Source organism: Tenrec ecaudatus, chromosome 8, assembly GCF_050624435.1.
Source record: "Tenrec ecaudatus isolate mTenEca1 chromosome 8, mTenEca1.hap1, whole genome shotgun sequence".
Taxonomy (NCBI): domain Eukaryota; kingdom Metazoa; phylum Chordata; class Mammalia; order Afrosoricida; family Tenrecidae; genus Tenrec; species Tenrec ecaudatus.
In genome coordinates, this window is record NC_134537.1 from 45160856 (window position 1) to 45180584 (window position 19729).

General features: G+C 47.5%; 1 protein-coding gene across 1 annotated transcript in view; it reads right to left on the reverse strand.

The window, feature by feature from the left end:
- FAM162A (family with sequence similarity 162 member A) overlaps positions 1-19729 on the reverse strand; it is a 28625-nt gene that overhangs the window by 5333 nt on the left and 3563 nt on the right. Inside the window, exon 2 of the mRNA XM_075556335.1 lies at positions 1027-1149. Coding sequence (XP_075412450.1) covers positions 1027-1149 — 123 coding nt within the window. The remainder of the gene's footprint in view (positions 1-1026; positions 1150-19729) is intronic.

A 19729-nucleotide genomic window follows, 5' to 3' on the forward strand; every position in this document is an offset into this window, starting at 1 on the left:
TCTGTGGTGGGACAGGCATTAGGGTCTGCTTGCTCTGGGCAGCTGGTGCTCAGGGAGATAGCTTGACAATCATTTACCATTAGCTGCAAGCAGTGTCCTAGGTCTGACATACATTTGGGGGAGACAAGCTGGGAAAAGGACTCTTTATTTTATATCCCACAGGAAATGGTCCTTCTTCCTTACTCCCCAGGCCCTGCCTGGTCCCAGGAAACTCCTGAGAACAGCGGCACCCCGCAGCTGCTTCACTCTCACGCCCCTTCCCAGCGAGTGGAGACTATGGAGGGTCTGGGAGGGGGTGAGAACGGGAGTGAGTGGAGTCAGTGCTGGCGCCGGAGCTGAGCCCCGGTGCGATCTCATGCAGCACCAATGCTTGACTTGGCCGTCTGCTGACGGACTCTGGGGCGTCTACTTTTCTGCCCTGGTAGTGTGGTGAGTTCCAAGTTGGGCTGTGAACCCAGAGTCAGCAAGTGGACCTCACCAGCTGCTCCGCGGGAGAGCGATGAGGCTTCTAGTCCCAGGAACCTCTGGGTCGTGACCCCTTAGGGGCCGAAAGACCCTTTCACAGGGGTTGCCTAACACATCCTGCATCTCAGATACTTACATGACGATTCATAACAGTAGCAAAAGTAGTTATGAAATAATGTTATGGTTGGAGGTCACCACCACCTGCGGAACTGTATGAAAGGATCGCGGCGTGAGGAAGGTTGAGAACCACTGCCGTAAAGAATTACAGGTTCAGGAACCCATAAGGGCAGTTCTACTCTGTCTTAGGACCGGGATGAGTCAGAACTGACTCGATGGCAGTGAATTTGGGTCTTGGATGTTGCCGTAAATACTCCTTGAGTAAGAGAGCCAGGACAAGGACAGATGCCCTGCTACCCACGAGCTCACTGGCAGTTTAGAACTTGGGGCCTGACCGCAATGGTGGACTGACGTGGGAGGCCCTATCACTACCTCTCCTGGGGGTCTTTTGATTCCAGGATGCCCTGCCTTTGGGAGTTGCCTCATTCATACTGGAAAACTTACGGGATGGAGCTTTTGGACTTTCCTGTGGTTTGGTGCAAAATCCATTTATTCTCTTCAAGGCAGCGGTTCTGGTGGGCCTTAGGGACGGGGGAACACTGCTTCCACATAACCTAAAGCAAGTCCCTAGAAAAGAGAGAGAAATGCTGTAGAGAAAATCCTCCAAGTAAGAAATGCTTCAGGCTATCCATCTATAAAAATGAACTCATTTAAAAACATATTACTATATTTAAGGTGCTATGCATGGTGCTATTTTAAAATATACATGTTTTGCTGGTTAGGAAAGAAAATAATTTACAACATTGACATTTTATCAGCTTTAAGTTTTGTTTTTTTTGGTAATCATTTTATTGGGGGCTCTTACAGCTCTTATAACAATCCATTTTGTCAAACACATCTGTGCATATGTTGCCATCATCCTTTTCAAAACATTTTCTTTCTACTTAAACCCTTGGTATAAGCTCAATTTTTTTTCCTCCCTCGTGACCCCTTGATAATTTATAAATTACTATTTTCTTATCTTACACTGACTGCTGTCTCCCTTCACCCACATTTCTGTTGTTTGTCCCCCTTGGAGGGTTGCTTATCCGTCGATCATTGTGATCGGTTCCACCTTTCTCCCCTCACATTCCCCCTACTGTCATGGTCTCACTACTCCCATTATTGTTCCTAAGCAGCTTTAAGTTTTAGATAAATAATTCTCTATCGTATCAAACATTACCAGTTCTGGTAGCAGTATTATGTACTGTGATGCCAGGGGCTGGGAATGAAGATTAGCAACCTTTCCAAAGTCATAAACCAAGTCACTAAATTGCCAATACTATTCTGGCAAAATCTTGGTAGTGGGCTGCAATGGGCAGCAAGCAGGGGGCTCTAAAAAGCCTTGCTCCTTCCAAGTCACATGTCTTTATGGAGTCATTAATTTTGTGTAATTTAACACACACACACACACACGTACTGTTTTAAATGGGAAATGTTAAATACATGTAATTACCCAGCTTCAACAATTAACCAGGCATGGCTGATATGGACTGAACTGGGTTCTTCCAAAAAGCCTATGTGGATGTGCTAATGTAACACCCGGTGCCTGTGAGCAACTGGAAGCAGCATCTTGAAAGGCTGATCAGTCAACAGTGAGGTCGGAGCAGAAGTACCGCTCGCCCTGGAGTTGATTCGAGCTCTTGGGGATCCTGGGTATGTGTCAGAGTGGAACTCCACAGGCTATTTTATGACAGTGCTGAACAGTCCCCACATGTACACGTGTCACGCTGGTCACATTCTTTGTCGAGCCGCCATCCTTGCTGTCCTTCCCCACACCCTTCTATCAGAATAGGCACTGGATGCCCGCGAAGCAGACACTCTCCTCTCCAGTTCCCTCCTACCCCGGGGCCGCTAGTAATCACCGGGGTCTCGTGTAGGAGACCACGCGATAGCTGCCCTTCTAGGGCTGACCTATGTTGCTCAGCAGGATGTTTTCGAGGCTTGCCCATGTCTTAGCATGTACCAGGGCTTTGCTGTGCACACGTGTAGACACCATATTTTGTTTGCTCATTCACCCATGGAGATTTGTTGCCATTTTTGGCGTATTGTGAAAAGGGCTGCATTGCACGGTCTGTGTGTCCTTCTGCACACCTGCCTCCACTTGTCTTGGATGCAGTCGTAGTTCTCAAGGGCTGCTTTTTCAGAGTAGCCAGGTCTTTCTTCCAAGGCATTTCTGAGTCAGCTTGACGCTCCAACCACCACTTCTAGCATTTACCCCACCCAGAGACTCAGGTGGGAGCGGTCACTCGCTGCCATGGAGTTTACTTTACTGACAGCGGCCCCACAGGGCAATACAGAACCACCCCCCCGTAGGCTTCAAAGACTGTAACTCATCACGGAAGCAGAATGCTTGTTAGAATTCATCAAGGTGCCCTGGTGAATAAGCAAGGTGCCCTGGTGGGTAAGCATTTTGCTAACCGAAGGGTTGGCAGTTCAAATCCACCAGGCACTCTTTGGCGCTCAGCCTCCATGAAGAACCCCGCCTGGGAGAGCCTGCTCTGTCCCGTCGGGTCCCCTGATTGGGAACGACTTGGTGGCAACAGGCAGAGTTCCCCAATGAAGTCTTCTTGGCCTAGGTTTTTCTTTGCAGGAAGCTGTAAAATCACTAATTCTACTTAAGTTGTTACAGAAACTTATTCCAATTTTTCCCCTGACTTGTTACAGAAGCTTATTCCAATTTTTTCCCTGACTTGTGTTCAGTAATTTTTGTTTTTGAGCTTAACTATTCCAACTACTTTTTTCCTATTCTTTAAAACATACAATTATTTCCAGTATTTTCTTAAAGTAATCAAGTCCCTGTTCTCCTGAGTCTATCTTTGCGAGCCATGTCCTCAGTGGCTGTGCTGGGGAGTACAGTTAGCACCGACCTTGTGGCCGGCTCCCATCTAAGACCACCCTCAGGGCCATCGAGCCCAACTGGACTTGCACTGGCCCTGTAACTATGTGTTCAGAGTAATACTGATTCCATTCAAAATTCAGACCAAAACTTGGCTCTTACACAGCTCAATTTCCATTCTCCACTTTTGTTACATTATTGACACGATAATGACATCTTCATATATTACGAGCCTTATTGAAAACTATTTTATGAATCTATCAACAGTTTTGGAATTGCTTTATGCAATTGTCTTTGAAGTCACAGAAGAGTCACAAAAACAAGGCAAAAATACAAGCACCATTTATACTGTTGTTTATCTACATAGTTAACTTTTCCAATGCTCTACTTCTTCATTGGAATGAGCTAATGTCCTTCATTTCAGCATGAAAGATTTCCTTTAATATTTCTTGGAGGGTAGGTTTGTTAATGACAAATTCTGTTTATTTTGTTCTGTTTTTTTGGGAACATCAATTTTGCCTTCTTTAAACCTTTTTTTAGTTGTAAATCTAACACATGATATGCCAACTCAACATTTTCCAGGTGTTTTCTTTATATTAGTTTTCCTAGAAATAGAATAGTAAGGTTCCCCCCACCCCCACGCCACCCCACACAGGACTTTGCGACTTTATCCCACAGCCTTCAGCGCTCTCTGTTCACCTTACTGACCAGCACGGGAGCCTGGGAAGTCGCTCCTCGCTTGCTGCCATCCAGAACCCCTGCTCCACGAGCTCGGAATCATAACGTGTCTAAGGAAGATCACCAAGTTTGCTTGGGACTGTTGAGTTTCTGATGTTTTTCATCAAACTTGGGAAAACCTCTGCCCCTTATGTTCCAAATAAAGGCCCCAAACTGTCCCTTCCCTTCCCCTAGGATTCTTATTATGCTACTTGGTGGTTCCCTGAAGTCTCTTGAGCTCTGTTCATTTTATTCATTTCATTCTTCATTTTATTCAGATTAAATCCTCTTTATTGTTACACAGGGTTGTCTAGAGAAACAAAACCAATGACACTCATATCTGTAGAAGACATAACTTTACATTAAGAGGTAATTTTCTACGAGGAAAGCATCCCAGCCCTATCCAACTCAAGTCCTGAGTCCGATGCTAGCTGGAGCCCCTTCAGACTCATAGCCGAAGGCTGATGAGGCAGAGAGGGAAAGAGGGAGGTGCAGGCTGGTGGCTGCAGAGTCACGTGGAGCTGGGGGGCGCGGCATGGCACAGTGGCAATAGCTGGGGGGTGGGCTCCCAGGGTCAGCAGCCCACTATGAAAGTCTCACTTTCTAGCTTTTCCCTTAAATTTTGTTGTTTTTTTTCAGCTTCCCATTTGCCTCAAGCGGCAAGTGCCCAGGAACTCGTCCTCATGGGTGGAGGAAATAAAGACAAAACGTACAAGCAGGCGTTTCCAAGACACTGCCGGATGGGCAAAGAGCGACACTCACTGGGGCTTGGGGGGGTGGGGTGGGGCTCCAAACACGTCCATTACCTCTTGGCTGAGGAGTTGTTATGGCTCCTGTGTGCTGCGTGCAGGAGCAGAGGGGGCTTTCTACTCCCTTACAGAGCTGCAGTCTTAGAAACTCACAGGGGCACTGCGAGTCAGCATCGACTCCATGGCCGTGAGTTGGTTTGGCTTGCCTGGGAGTGGGAAACAAACAGATTTCTCCCAAGTTTTCACCCCCCAATATATGTCAACTTAGCTGCTTGCTACGCGTGGCAGATAACTATACACTTGGAGGTCATCAGAAGTAGGTCAGGGGTTATTCTCACTAAGGGTTATCAGTCATCCAGAGCAAGCAGACACCACTGTTTATCCCACAAGGAGGGCCCACTCCTTGGATAGGATAGTAGTAAATTGTTTCCCTGAAGGAGAGCCCAGGGAGGTCAAGCCCACCCAAGAGTGACCAAGGTTAGGTTGCCATCATGACTCTAGGGTTCGCCCTTCTTGTCACATGTATATCCTTACTCCCCTTGCTATCACGTGTACACCCATCCCCTTCCTGCTTACACTTAGGCCCATTGTACATCCCTTCCTATAATGCTTACGCCTATTGTACTGCCCTTCCTGGAACATGTGTGGTTACCTGTAACCACGCCCCCTAAAAAGACAGATAAGCCTTGGTTAGCAATAAATCTGGCCCTCTCCGCCTGTGCTGTGCGCGGTCCTGGCTGCTGACATCATGGCCATCCAGGAGGCGAGCATGCGACCATGAAACGTGTCTGACTCCTTTGTTTTACCCTCTCTCCCCTCTCTCTCATGCTCTATGACTTGTGGGTACTACTCGCCTAAGAGGGTCACAGTCTCAGAAACCTGCCGGGGCTGCTCTACGCTGGCCCACAGGTCGCTGTGAGCTAAGCGTGGACACTGGATGGCCTTGAGTCTGGGTCTGGTCGGTGGTGCCGAGGAGAAGACCTAGAGTCAGCCTGGTTTTCAGACCACAGGTTTGCTCTTCTTACCAAGACCATTGTTTTTCTTAGATAAAATGCTCCTCAGATTGTGAGCCTCTTGTTATTCTTTAGAGTTTGGGGCGGGGGGTGGGGGGGGGTACACTTCTTGGCAGCATTTTGACTGCTCCAGGAAAGAACGGAGTGTGATTAAGGAGGAATGGATGTTGCTATAGTTTATTGTGCCAGCCTGGCCGATAAACACAAGTAGGATTAACTGAAGGGCAGAGGGATAAATGGCTCGGTGAGCCTCACCTTGGTTGTTCTGTGCCTCAGTTTAAAGGGGTACACTACCTGTGGGATGCCTAGCCTGTGGACTGTGTCACTGTAAGTTGAGGTCCCTTTAAGCCCACACGATTGGAATGCTCATCTCTGGAGCTGGGGACTGGCAGTTGGTGACAGTTGGAGACCTGTCTTGCTGTTTGCTGCCTGGGTATATATAGCCCAGCTCTCTCTACAGAAGGGGACTGGCACCTGGCAGCTCTCAAAACTTGAAGGACTGCTAGTGTTTCACTGCTTTATAATTTAACTGTTAATTTATTGTACTATCTATCTGTATATTATTTAACGGTTTATTTCTTGAATTATATATCTATCTTTATAAACATATTTATATATAATTACTAGCAATCTGGTTTGGCTCTCTAGAGAACCCTGTCCAATACATTTTGGTACCAGGATTGCTTCTAGAGAAATAAACTATAAATATGGATTTCTTAAATTGGTTTTCCAACCTATTTAGTCTTGACGGGGATACGTCTACTACCCGTACTAATCCATGGTGTGAAATAGCAAAGATAATACCTAAAGTAGCACCTAAAGTAGATGACGTGCTGGATAAAGGAGATGCTCTAGGCAATCGTATATTTGATATTTTCCAGGAGTTTTGTGATAATGACAAGTATAGGGAAGCTGGTTGGCTGGTCCTTCGTACAATGGAAAGTGTGATTAAGGAGAGGGATGATCTCAGAGCCTCAAAAGCACGCCTCACATGCAGACTAACAGATTTGAAAACTTCCATCTGTGCTACAAAGGAGAGCCTTCTCTCCTCTAGTAAAAGAGCAGACATTGCTGAGAACCAGGTCCAGAGTCTCATTATACGAGTGGCTGAATGACAACGGCAGCTGAATTGCAGATCTAGAGTAGTGTCTGAAACCAAAGTAAGGGCATTAATTGGGAAAAGTTGGGACCTTGAAACATGGGATGGGAACATATGAGGTGATGATGCAGAAGAAGAGGATATTGAGCCCTTAGAAACACCTGAGCAGATTAGCCAAACTATTCGAGTTGATATGCCAGGTGGGGCTGCATCAGTAGCATTACCTGAGGAAGATGTCTCGCAAGACATTGCTGAGAGCACCCAGGAAACACCCTCACCACCCATAATTTCAGCTAGACCTGTCACTAAAATTAAGTCTCAGAAACCTCCTAAAGGTGAGGTTGAGAGGATTATCCAAGAAGAAGTGCGCTACACACATAAAGACCTGCTCGAGTTCTCAAACACGTACAAGCAAAAGCCTGGAGAATACCCCTGGGAATGGTTACTAAGGGTGTGGGATACTGGTGCACGAAATGTAATATTAGACCAGTCTGAGTTTCTGGATATGGGACCCCTAAGCACAGACTCTTCTTTCAATGTCTCTGAGAGACAGGCTAAAAAAGGATCTAAGTCTTTATTTGGTTGGTTCAATGAAGCATGGAGGGGACAGCGTTTTGTTCTTACTGGAATAGACACCTACTCTGGATATGGATTTGCCTTCCCTGCACGGGATGCTTCTGCCAAAACTACTATTGGTGGGCTTACAGAATGCCTCATCCACCGGCATGGCATCCCACAAAGCATTGCTTCAGATCAAGGAACTCGCTTTACAGCAAATACAGTGCGGCAATGGGTCCATTCCCATGGAATCCACTGGTCGTATCATGTTCCTCATCATCCTGAAGCTGCCGGCTTGATAGAACGATGGAATGGGCTCCTAAAGACACAATTACGGCGCCAACTAGGTGGCAACAACTTGTGGGGCTGGGGCAATGTTCTCCAGGAAGCTGTATATACTCTAAACCAGCGGCCAATATATGGTGCTGTGTCTCCAATAGCCAGGATTCATGGGTCCAGGAACCAAGGGGTGGAAGCTGGAGTGGCACCACTCACTATTACTCCTAGTGATCCCCTTGCAGCACTCTTGCTTCCTCTCCCAGCAACCCTGTGTTCCTCAGGCCTGGAGGTCCTGGTCCCAAAGAAAGGAACTCTCCCACCTGGAAACACAGCACAGATCCCACTGAACTGGCAGCTGAGAATGCCCCCTGGGCACTTTGGACTTCTCATGCCTTTGGATCAACAGGTCAGGAAGAGTGTCACCGTACTAAGTGGTGTGATTGATCCTGATTACCAAGGAGAAATTGGACTGGTACTACATAATGGAGGTAAAGAAGAATATGTCTGGAATCCAGGAGATCCCATAGGCCGACTCTTAGTGCTGCCAATGCCCTGTTATTAAAGTAAATGGTAAGTTGCAGCAACCCAATCCTAACAGGACTTATAATGACCCAGACCCCTCAGGAATGAAGGTCTGCGTCACCCTGCCAGGCCAAAAACCACAGCCAGCTGAGGTGCTTGCTGAGGGCAAAGGTAAACAGAATGGGTAGCAGTAGAAGGCAGGTCTACCTATCAATTATGACCACGTGATCAATTGCAAAAGCGAGGCTTGTAATTGTCAATGTATTTTCTTTGTATGTGATTATTGCATATATTTCCTTTGTTCAAGTATGTTATATCAGATATAATTTAACTCAGTGTGTTTTCATCTATATGTATGATAGATTGATGATAAATATAAGTGTGATTTCATTAATATCTGGAAATTATATAAGTATGTATTGGTAAAGAATTGTGTACAGGTGCCAGGCTGGCAAGGGGTGGATTGCTATAGTTTATTGTGCCAGCCTGGCCGATAAACACAAGTAGGGCAGAGGGATAAATGGCTTGCTTGTTCTGTGCCTCAGTTTAAAGGGGTACACTACCTGTGGGATGCCTAGCCTGTGGACTGTGTCGCTGTAAGTTGAGGTCCCTTTAAACCCACACGATTGGAATGTTCATCTCTGGAGCTGGGGACTGGCAGTTGATGACAGTTGGGGACCTGCCTTGCTGTTTGCTGCCTGGGTATATATAGCCCAGCTCTCTCTACAGAAGGGAACTGGCACCTGGCAGCTCTCAAAACTTGAAGGACTGCTAGTGTCTCACTGTTTTATAATTTAACTGTTAATTTATTGTATTATCTATCTGTATATTATTTAACAGTTTATTTCTTGAATTATATATCTATCTTTATAAATATATTTATATATAATTACTAGCAATCTGGTTTGTCTCTCCAGAGAACCCTGTCCAATACAGATGTCTAGAGGTCCTTCCTCTAAGAGAATAGAAGCTGGAACTTCTCTTTGTATAGAGATTTGGGGTTTGGTTTCCTTCATAGGTTGTTTCATTAATTCTGACTTTTTTGCTTCTATTATCAGATGGCGCAGTGAGTGAAACATTGGCTGCTGAGAGGTCGGTGGTTCAAACCCAGCAGTTGCTCCTTGGGAGCAAAATGAGGTTGATTTACCACCGTGGACGCCCTGGGGAGTCCCACTTTGTGCTACAGAGCTGCTATGCGCCAGAACCAACTCAGGGGCCGTGGGTTCCGGGACCCAGTTTGTCTGGATCTGGCCAGTGCCACCCAGTGGGAGTCAGTGTACAGCATCAAGAAGGGAGACAAATGACAAGTGCCCTTCGCTTCTTCCTCATCTTAAGTGACTGCACAGTGGTGAAGAGGATTCACGCGGAAGCCAACAGGAGAGCACCTGGCTATGCGCCTGAAACATGGCAGGTACTGCGGACTTCTGAAGAGCTATTCAAAATGCTACTCTTTTACCCTTTCGGAGGCCAGTGACGTGGGGAGGGGGGAAGGTCTGTGAAGCTTCCCAATACTTTGACATAGCTCCCAAGACCAAGATAAAATCCCGGATGCTGTAGTTCCCAAACTGTGGGGTGATTCTGCATCACCTAAATTAAAACAAACAAAATTATCAAACTTACTGTTCTGAGTTCCTTCTGACTTCCAGCGACCCCAGAGGGCAGAGCAGAATTGCCCTTGGGGGTTTCCCAGGCTACAAATCTTCATGGAAGCAGACTGTCCCATCTGCCTCCCTGGTCAAGTGGCTGGTGGGTTGAAATTGCTGACCTCTTGGTTAGCACCCCAATAACCCACTGTCCCACCAGGGAGCCTTAGAACACCAGCACCACCACCAACATGGGTCCTTAAAGCAGTCACTATCTCCTCCTTCCCCCACCCCCAGCTCTGAGGTTCAGAATCAGTCATTCTGAAGTGGAGACATTTCTAACACGTTCTTACACACTATTACACTTTGAGAGTAACACCCCCCCCCATGTGACCTACGAGACATCTATCTCACCCCCTCTCTGGCAGGCCCTGGGAAAAAAAGGAACAAGGCTAACTGGCAGCCAGCTACAAGGACCCATGGTCTAAAGAGATAAAGAGAAAGAAAAAGCAGCACGCTGCAATGATGGCCCCAGCTTAGCTTCCTTCGCCTGCCCCCCTTAACCAGCCAGCGGCCGAGAGGAGGACAGAGGGTCGGTAGTAGGGCACCTCGCAGCTCCGGCCCACCACTCACGATCAGGTATGGAGATGTTCTTTCTTTCTTTCAATAAATACTGAGTACTTACTGCGTGCCAACTTTTTTTTTCTGGGCAGAATATAACAAATAAAAATGGGTGCCTGTAGAAATTACATACCACTAGGGATAAAGTGAAAAATAAAAATCCATATTCCTCTATATAAACAGTATGCTAGGTATGCCAGAGAAGAAAAAAATAAACAAAGGGGATGGGATATTTGTATATTTGGAATAGGGTGTATGTGTAAAGTGCCAGAAAAGCCATTTTTGAAGGACATGAGGGAGGCAGCTAAGCAGATGCCCCCAAAGTAGTCCCAGCGACCCCTTAGGGAAGGCCCGTGGAGTAAATAACGGGGAGAGAGTGGGACTGTGGTCAGAGGCCCTTGGAGCGGGTGGGGGTGTAGAAACACAACGGAACACAGCTCCCAAATGTTCTTGTTGCAATTTCACACGGGATGCCAATCATGTTTTCCTTTTAAGGGTAAGCACCCATTAAAATACAGACAAATGTGATCATATTGTGTTGTTACTGCTGTTAGGTGCTGTAAAAAACAAAAATGATATCACTAAAAAAACAGGAAATAGAAAAATATCCCACCCGGACAACCAAGCCAGAAATGGTCCATCATCTCCTGGATTACAAAACAAAAAACAAAGAGAAACCGGCCCCCTTTGACCTTCTGGCTGCCCTTGCAGGCTGCCCCTGGCTGACTAGCTCCGCCTCCCAGAGTCCTCACAGGAAGTCAAGTGATGCTTCCCAGCTGCTTCTAAAGCTCTGACTGGCAACTGGCTGGTGAATATTAGGAGCAGCTCAAACTCATTAGGAAAGTGGATAAATTACTAAACTTACTGAATACAAAAATGAGGATGTAACCCCCCACCTAAGTCACAATGAAAAGTTGTTTTAAAAAGAGCTCAGACTCTAGTGTGCATCAGATACTTCCGAGGAACGTGTCCCAACACTCGTTCCCAGTCTCTGACTCCGCAGTTATGGCGGTGCTGAATTTGTATTCTAAGTTTCCCTGGTGGTACATCTTGTTAGTCTCACCCACCCACACCAACAAGTTGATGCTGCCTTAAACTCACTGCCACTGAGCCTGGTCCAACTCGTTCTGCCCTGGAGGGCAGAGCAGCACCGCCCCCGTGGGTTTCCAAGGCTGTCAATCCATCTGGGAGCAGAAAGCCTCCTCTTCTTCCCGGGGAGCAGCTGGTGGGTTTGAACCTCCCAATGCATAACCCACCAGGACCCCTGTTCCGGCTCACAGCAACCCAACGTAGGGTTTCTGAGCCCGTAGATCTTTCCAAGAGCAGAAGGCCTTCAACTTTTTCACAGAGTCCCTGTTGGGTTTGAACTGCCAACCTTGTGGTTAGTAGTTCGACGTTAACTCACAGCACCACCAGGGCTTCTTGCTTGTTGGTCTAGGGACCCACAGCTTGAAAACCAGTGTCTTAGAGGTACCACTGCTTCCAAGGGGCTGTCGTGGGATGAGGCTGGTTTGAACAACTGGCTTCTTCCGCTAGTCATTTCTCCCTCAATGACTAAAAAGCCTTTCCTACCAAATGTTGCTGAGAGGAGGGTGTGTTCTCCCAACCAGGCCGTCTCTAGGAGGACCTCCTGCAGAGGGACCAGTGACTGCTGGAGACAGCGAAAGCTCAGTGAGTTCTGGAGGAGAGAGGGACCTGAGAGTATTGTGGCCAAGGGTCAAATTAGTTGTCAGGTGTATTGCAAGTAGTTTATTGCTCGTTATGATGTTTGTCAAGGATCTACTTTTAAAATGGCTTTTGTCCAGATCCCCAAGCCGCACATCACAGTGTACGACAGTCTGAGAATGTCAACGAGGATGCGGAGTGGGACAGACATAGCTCACTGTTACAGATGAAGGACACCACCTCTGGATGAAAAAAGATGCTGACTTGGCCAACCGTGGGAGACATTATTGTGACTGAAAACGGTAAGGCAAGAAAACAAAAAAGGAATATAAATAAATGCTGTCAGCCAATTTCTTTCTGCCAGAAGGATGGTGTGACAGTTCTGGAACTATTTTACAAGTGTACTAACCAAAAAGCCCACTGCCTCCAGCCCATTCCGACTCACTGCACCGGCAGGCTGGAGCGGAACTGCGGAGGGGTGTTTGCAGTTGCTGTATGTGTCGCTTTTGTGCAAGCCGACGCCACATCTTCCTGCTGAGGAGAACCCCCAACCTTTCGGCTAGCAGGTGTGCCACCGGCTCCTTTGCAGTACACTGGGGTGGAGCCAATCTGTAAATCCGTGGTGGACACGGAGAGCCAGGCTCCTCACTATCAAGAGAAAGCAAGTCCAAAGGCCAGGATGGAAGGTGAGAATGAACCTGTTGGTCTGGATTCGAGTCAGACAATAGTCGGAACCGACTTAAAAGTGAAGGAGCAGAAAAACACTGAATAGGACAAAGGAAAAACAGTAACTCTCCTGGGGAAGATGCAGACATAGCAAACATCATCCCAACTAAGTGACCATCGTCAGTCAAAAGTCACGTGGCCATCACGTGCCCTCCATCTGACCCACCCACTGCCATCGGATCAATTCCAACTCAGAGGCCCATCTAGGGTTTCCACGGCTGTACATCTGTAGGGGGGCAGGCAGCCTTAATAGCCTCTCATGGAGTGGCTGTGGGTTCGAACTGTTGACCTTCCAACACTCATCCAGGCCACGCCACCAGGGCATCTGAGCAGCACTCTTCAAAGCTGCCAGGTCATAAAAATCAGAGATGGTGAAACTGCCACAGAGGAGAGGCACACAGGGGATAAGATAAGTAAGGGCAACATGATACCCTGGACCGGGTCCCAGAACAGGAAACGAACGGGCCTCAGCCGGCCCCAGGGTGGAAGCCGAATGTTGGTTTGTGTTGGTTAACAACACTGCAGCAAACCTGCTTTCCTAGTTTCCATCATTGTACCAAGATGAGCTTCCGAGTTCCCACTGGGGGAAACGGGATCAGAGGTCCGCAGAAATTCTACACACTAACTTTGCAACTTTTCCAACAAGTGAACTTGCTCCACAATAAAGGCATATGTTTTTAAAAACCATGAGTGCTTGGTTATTAATTACATCTTATAGTAAAATGGGACCGGAGAAAAGAGGGTGTGGGGTGGGGGTGCATAGCAGAGTAGGAAACATGTACGATCCGGGAAGACCAAAGACATACAGGTGAGGAGCGCCTGACGAGGGTGGCTCAGTGGAAACACGATGGAATACATCTTGTCACACTCTAAATAAGACCGTGCTCTTCTCAGGTGTAGTCACCATCACCTGGGCCTTGCTAAGACCCTCGGTTCCCATCAATCCAGAATCCCAATCAGTATTTGTAATGGGGCATCACAGGCAATTTGTATCAACACCAAGTTTGAGAGCCCAGCAGCCAGTTCATCTGACAGCTGCTGAGTACTGCCCGTGTCCCAGATTTATGGAACCGAATCCCGCATCCTCTAGGGTCTAGTAGGTCAAAGCCGTCCACGCAGCCTCAGTCAGGGCTCTCACAAGAGTGCAAATTCTCAGGCTCCAACTCAAACCTCTAGGCTCAGCTTCTCTGGGAGTCAGGCCAAGAGATCTGCTTAACAAGCCTTCCAAGTAACTATCCTGCCTACAAGAGTTTGAGAACCACTGCTCTAGAAAAGTGGATTTCACACTCTGCATATTAGAATTACCACAGCACTTTAAAGCACCCCCACCCCTGCCACCCTCCATACACAGGCCCCCACAGACCAATTAAGTTGCAGATCAATCAGAGCAGGATTCCAGTACCAACATGCTGAAACCGAACCCCAACTTCTTTTAAGGCAGTGGTTCTCAACCTGTGTGTCACGACCCCTGGGGGGGGGGGTCCAACGACCCTTTCCCAGGGGTTGCTCAATTCCTAACAGTAGCAAGACAGTGATGAATTAACAACGAAAATGTTATGGTTGGGGGGGTGGTCACCACATGAGGAACTGTATGAAAGGGTCACGGCACGAGGAAGGTTGAGAACCCCTGCTCTAAGGTGATGCCAGGTTTAGGGCTGGCCACTCTCGGCACAAGCTGGAACCCTTGGAAAGCCAGGCAAACACCCAGAGAGCTTAATACTCACCAGGATCAGCGAAACGTTTGTGGGGAAATGGGGTGAAAAAAGAAGGGAATTTTCCCACGAACTTCCTGAAGCCTCCTAGCTCTCTGGCTGGGTTGACTCCCTCTTTAACAGCGCTGCACGTCAGTACTGGAGGGTTCCGAGGGCCTGTGGTGTTAGTGAAACATGCCTAGCTGTGCGAGTGTGGGGAGCATGTCATCTCTGACACACCTCTGGCACACGGCATGAATCGCTCACCTCACTCACGTCTGTCTGTAATTTTCTGCCCCTCCTCCTCTGTGGCCTCCCGGAGGCCGGAGCCCCTGAGGACGTGAGCCCGCTTTTGAGGCTCCCTCCATTCCTACTGCTCCAGGATTCTACTGGCCACCAGGACCTCAGCTGGGAGAAGCAGCTTGTTTCTGGGCAACCATGTTCCTTTCCCATGGAAAGATGTTTTTAATGTGATTACTTAGGCGGTTCTCATGCTAGCGCACAGATGCTTTTTTAATCTGTTTAGAACAGAAATTGGATACTGCTGGCACTGTGCTTTGGGAGAACAGAGCAGGGCCGAGGAGGGAACTCTGAAGGAGCTTTGTTTTCTTTTGAATCAGGGTCAGTCACTCAGTCCTGCATTTTGTAACTCTGATGTCAGCCTATGCCGACTGTTTCCCACTGCTCAGCGGACTGTGCAGAAAGAATGACTGATGAAGCATACAGCTTTCCTCTAGTTCCTAAATGCTCCCCCCACGCCACTATCATGATCCCAATTCTACCTTACAAATCTGGCTAGACCAGAGGATGTATACTGGTACAGATAGGAACTGGAAACACAGGGAATCCAGGACAGACGAACCCTTCAGGACCAGTGGTGAAAGTGGTGATACCGGGAGGGTGGAGGGAAGTTGGGGTGGAAAGGGGGAACCAATTACAGGGATCTACATATAACCTCCTTGGGGGATGGACAACAGAAAAGTGGGGGAAGGGAAACATCAGACAGTATAAAATATGACAAAATAATAATTTATAAATTATCAAGGGTTCATGAGGGAGGGGAGAGTGGAGAGGGAGGGGGGAAAATGAGGAGCTGATGCCAGGAGCTTACGTGGAGAGCAAATGTTTAGAGAATGAGGGCAATGAATGTACAAATGTGCTTTACACAATTGATGTATGTATAGATTATCATAGGAGCTGTATGAGTCCCCAATAAAATGATTCCCCAAAACAAAAAAACCCCCAACATTAAAATATCTAAATATTAAGACCAAAAAAAAAAAAGAGTCTGCTATGGCAGTTGTGGAGCTCAGGGGCGCATGAGGTTCCCATGCCCCTGAGCCGAGCACCCTACTGTTGGCAACACCCAGGGTCTCCCACCTAAGGACAGAAGGCCACTGATTTAGCTGCCACTTTGGGACAGAGCTAGGCTACCGCACAGGCGGGGGACAACAAAACACACTCACCGGAACAAGTGGGTCTGCAATATCAACTTGCTCGGAGTTTCAGACATGTCTTGACATCTCCGGTCCGCAACTATGCTGACAAGTGATGGGTTTTTTCCCTCTCTCTTGGCTTCAGACTCTGATGTGCTGTATCTACTCCTACGCCCATGCTCACTAGCCTAAGTCGGCCCTGCTCCCAGACCTGGGCTGTCACTCAAGGACTCCAGGCTAGCAATGGCCCAGGCTGAACTTCACTCAGGCTCTGGGTATTGAGGCGGCTTAGGATCCCCCGCAGGAAGAGGTCTTTTTGCCCGCCACATCCTCAAACGGCTTTCCCGAACAAGCAGAGCAGCTTTTGAAGAGGTAAATTTTGAACAGGTAAATTTGGGCACTGAATGGCATTAGGAGTAAGAGACGGTAGTGGGGTAAGGGGAGAAGGAGTGGGAAGACCCGGGCATAGAAACTTTATATATCGGGCTGCTAATCACAAGGTCAGCAGTTCAAGGGAGAAAGACGAGGCTTTCTACTCATGTAAAGATGGACTTGATGTCAGTGTCGGGTTTGGTGAGAGCATCACACACTGGGCTGCTAACTACAAGGTCAGCAGTTTGAACTCACCAGCCACCCTGAAGGAAAAAGATGACGCTTACTGCTCCGGTGAAGCCTCGGAAATCTAAAGGCACAGTCTACTCTGTCCCAAAGGGTCACTATGAGCCAGGACCCACTTGATGGCAGTGGGTTTTGGAGGGGTCACGTCATTGCAGATCAAGTGGGTGTGTAGAGGTAAAAAACTGAGCAGAAATGAGGAGGATCAAACGGGCCATGGGGAGTCCTAGGGAGGAAAGCTGGATAAGACAGATGGATATTATTAGCTTTGGGGGGCTGGCTAACACCCCAGTTACCATAGTTTTTCTATGAAAAAAACAAAACCACCTTTCAGAGTTGCAAAAACAGATTGATAAACAAATGTTTGGAACTTGGCCAGATTTTAGGTGGGGGTAGAGGGAGACTCTATGGAAAAAGTCTTGCAATTGTGTGCATCTAGTGGTCCCAGGACAGTTAGCTGGGTGCCCTTGGTGAGCTTCCCGGCTCCCATCAACATTCCAGCCCACTCCCAATAGTGGCTATTTGAAAACTTCCCTCATGGCCCTAGCTGTTGACCTGAATTGGCTTTGACAGAAACAGATTCCCTTTCTCCATCTGCTTTCTCATCCTTTTCTCAGAAGCCCGGTCCTTCCTTCACCCTGAACTAATGAGCCCTTTCCTCTGTGTCCCCATGGCAAAGGGACACTGTACTAAACTTATCTCCCTTCTCCTAATTTCTGCATTCCAGAAGGCCGCCACTTTCCTGACAAACATCAAGTCCTCCTCATCTTAAAAAAGGACAAATAACACGTGGGAGTTAGATAATCTGTTGCCAATTTGAGAGGATTAAGAGTGAAGGGGTAGAGTCTAGCCTGTCAATCAGGTCGCAGCTTGATGACCTCATTTGGAGGGGCTAGCTCACTGGAGATGGGGCACTCACTCCTGCAAGGCATTCCTGTTGACAAGACACACGGAGCTGTGCTGATGGAGCCAGAGCCCTGGAGCTGGAGGAGCATGTGGCGACCCCTGCCAGCACTGAAATGCTTCCACTGCCACTGGATCCACAAGACTTTCCACTGACTGGCCCATGATCTTCCTGTATTCGACATCATTGCATTTGTTTCGTGAGTCTGACGAGGACTTTATAGATTGGTATCGGACATATGGGCTAATATCAGACTTATGGACTTGATCTGGACTGGGCTGGGATGTTTTCTTAGTGTACAACTACTCTTTATGTAAGGCTCTTTCTTATACACATATGTGTGCCTATGAAAGCTTCGTAGCCTACCCGGACTGACACATACTGTTACCATGTTGGTAATTACGAGAGACTTGCTCATTATGGGAAAGGTGGAAGCTAACCAAAAGATGAAGACTCTTCAAGAAATTATGCACACGCAGAAGAATGAAATCAGACCCCTACCTCACAGATCAAATACAACAATGAACTCAAAATGGACCAACAACCTAAATATCAGACCTGAACTCATAAAAAGAAGCTCAAGGGGCACTCTGGTAAAAACGCTCAGCTGCCAACTGAAAGGCTGATAGCTGGAATATGCCAGAAGGTCTGCGGGAAGAGAGACCTGGCTCATAGAAGCCTCCGTTCCATAAAATAGACAAGAAAAGGCAAAGGTATAGAGCTAGATTTTTATAAAGGTAACAACCTAAAACCCCCTATGTTGTAGGTTCTGTAGTGTCCCTAGGAATTGGAAGTGGCTCCACAGCACACAACCAAACTGTAAGACTCTTAGAAGAAAACAAGGCCAATAATTGGCAATAGACTAGACCAGACCAGACACCTTAGACTAGACACCAAAAGCATGAGCAGCAAGGGGAAACAAGCAGAAACAAAAACCCACGAAAAACTGGACTGCATCCAAATCAGAACACGCTGACTGTACACACCCTCGCTCCCTGCAACACGGATCTCTGTAGTCAGAGGTGCCAATAACTGAACTGCCCAGCAGAGGGCAGGATACACAAGATGTGGTTCATGTCTACAGTGGCACAAGGCAGTCCTGGGTCTGGACAAGACCTACTCTTCAGTGTGACTTGAAGATACGTTGTAGGTAAGTTGGAACAGGTGACTTTGGTTCTTATTTAGCCTTACTTTGGGAGAGCAGCGACTCTATGGCGGTGCATTTTTGGTGTTAGTGCAAGGAAAGGCTCGCAGCCTTTCCAATGATTTAGAAGCTGCAAATGCAGCAAGTGTAGGTGACTGGGATGACATTTGTGTCGGGAGCAGGGGTTGGTTCAATCGCTTTGAAGTGAGGGCACATTTACATAACATCAAAGGGCTAGGATGAGTTGTCTCTGAGATAGCTGCTTGCAACCCAGGGACTTGCTGTACAACTCCACCAGTAGAAGAGGCAAAGTAGGAAACATGTGACAGTCTGCACGGAGTCTGGAGGCATTCTGCCCAGTGAAATATGTCAACCACACAGGACCAATATGGTTTGACCTCATTTGTATAAAAGATGAGGACAAGCACATAGGTAGAGTCCAGAGTTTATCACTGGATTCTAGGGCAAGAAGGCAGGGATGGCGATGTCATTGACTCAGGGTAGGACTACACAGCCAATTACTGTAAATGATGCCAAAAAAACCCAACAACTGTACACTTGTGAAAAGTTGAATTGACTAAAACACCAAAAGTAGGAGCTTTGTTAGCACACAACCAAATGACTACAAGGGCAATGGTTCCCTGCTGGTTTGGAGGTTTATGGTCATAGTTTCACAGGACATCCCAGTTAATAAGCCTAATAATGTGTTGAATGCTTTTTTTCTACCTCCTACTTCACTGATTAGGGCCTGGGGTCTTAAAAGCTTGCAACGGTCACCCAAGACATGACAAATGGTCTCTAGTTGCCTAGTGCAACAGAGGAAGAGAGTCAGAAATGGGAGGAGGCTAGTGGAATCTGATAGGAGGAGGTCTGGTGACAAATGTAGTGGGTTCCCCATTGGGCTGCAGTTCCTTACCACCGGTCTCTCCTTGGGCGACAGATGAGGCTTTTGACTTCCACTCAGGTTTCTCCTCTTGGAAACCTACCCAGCCTTATAGGGTCACTGG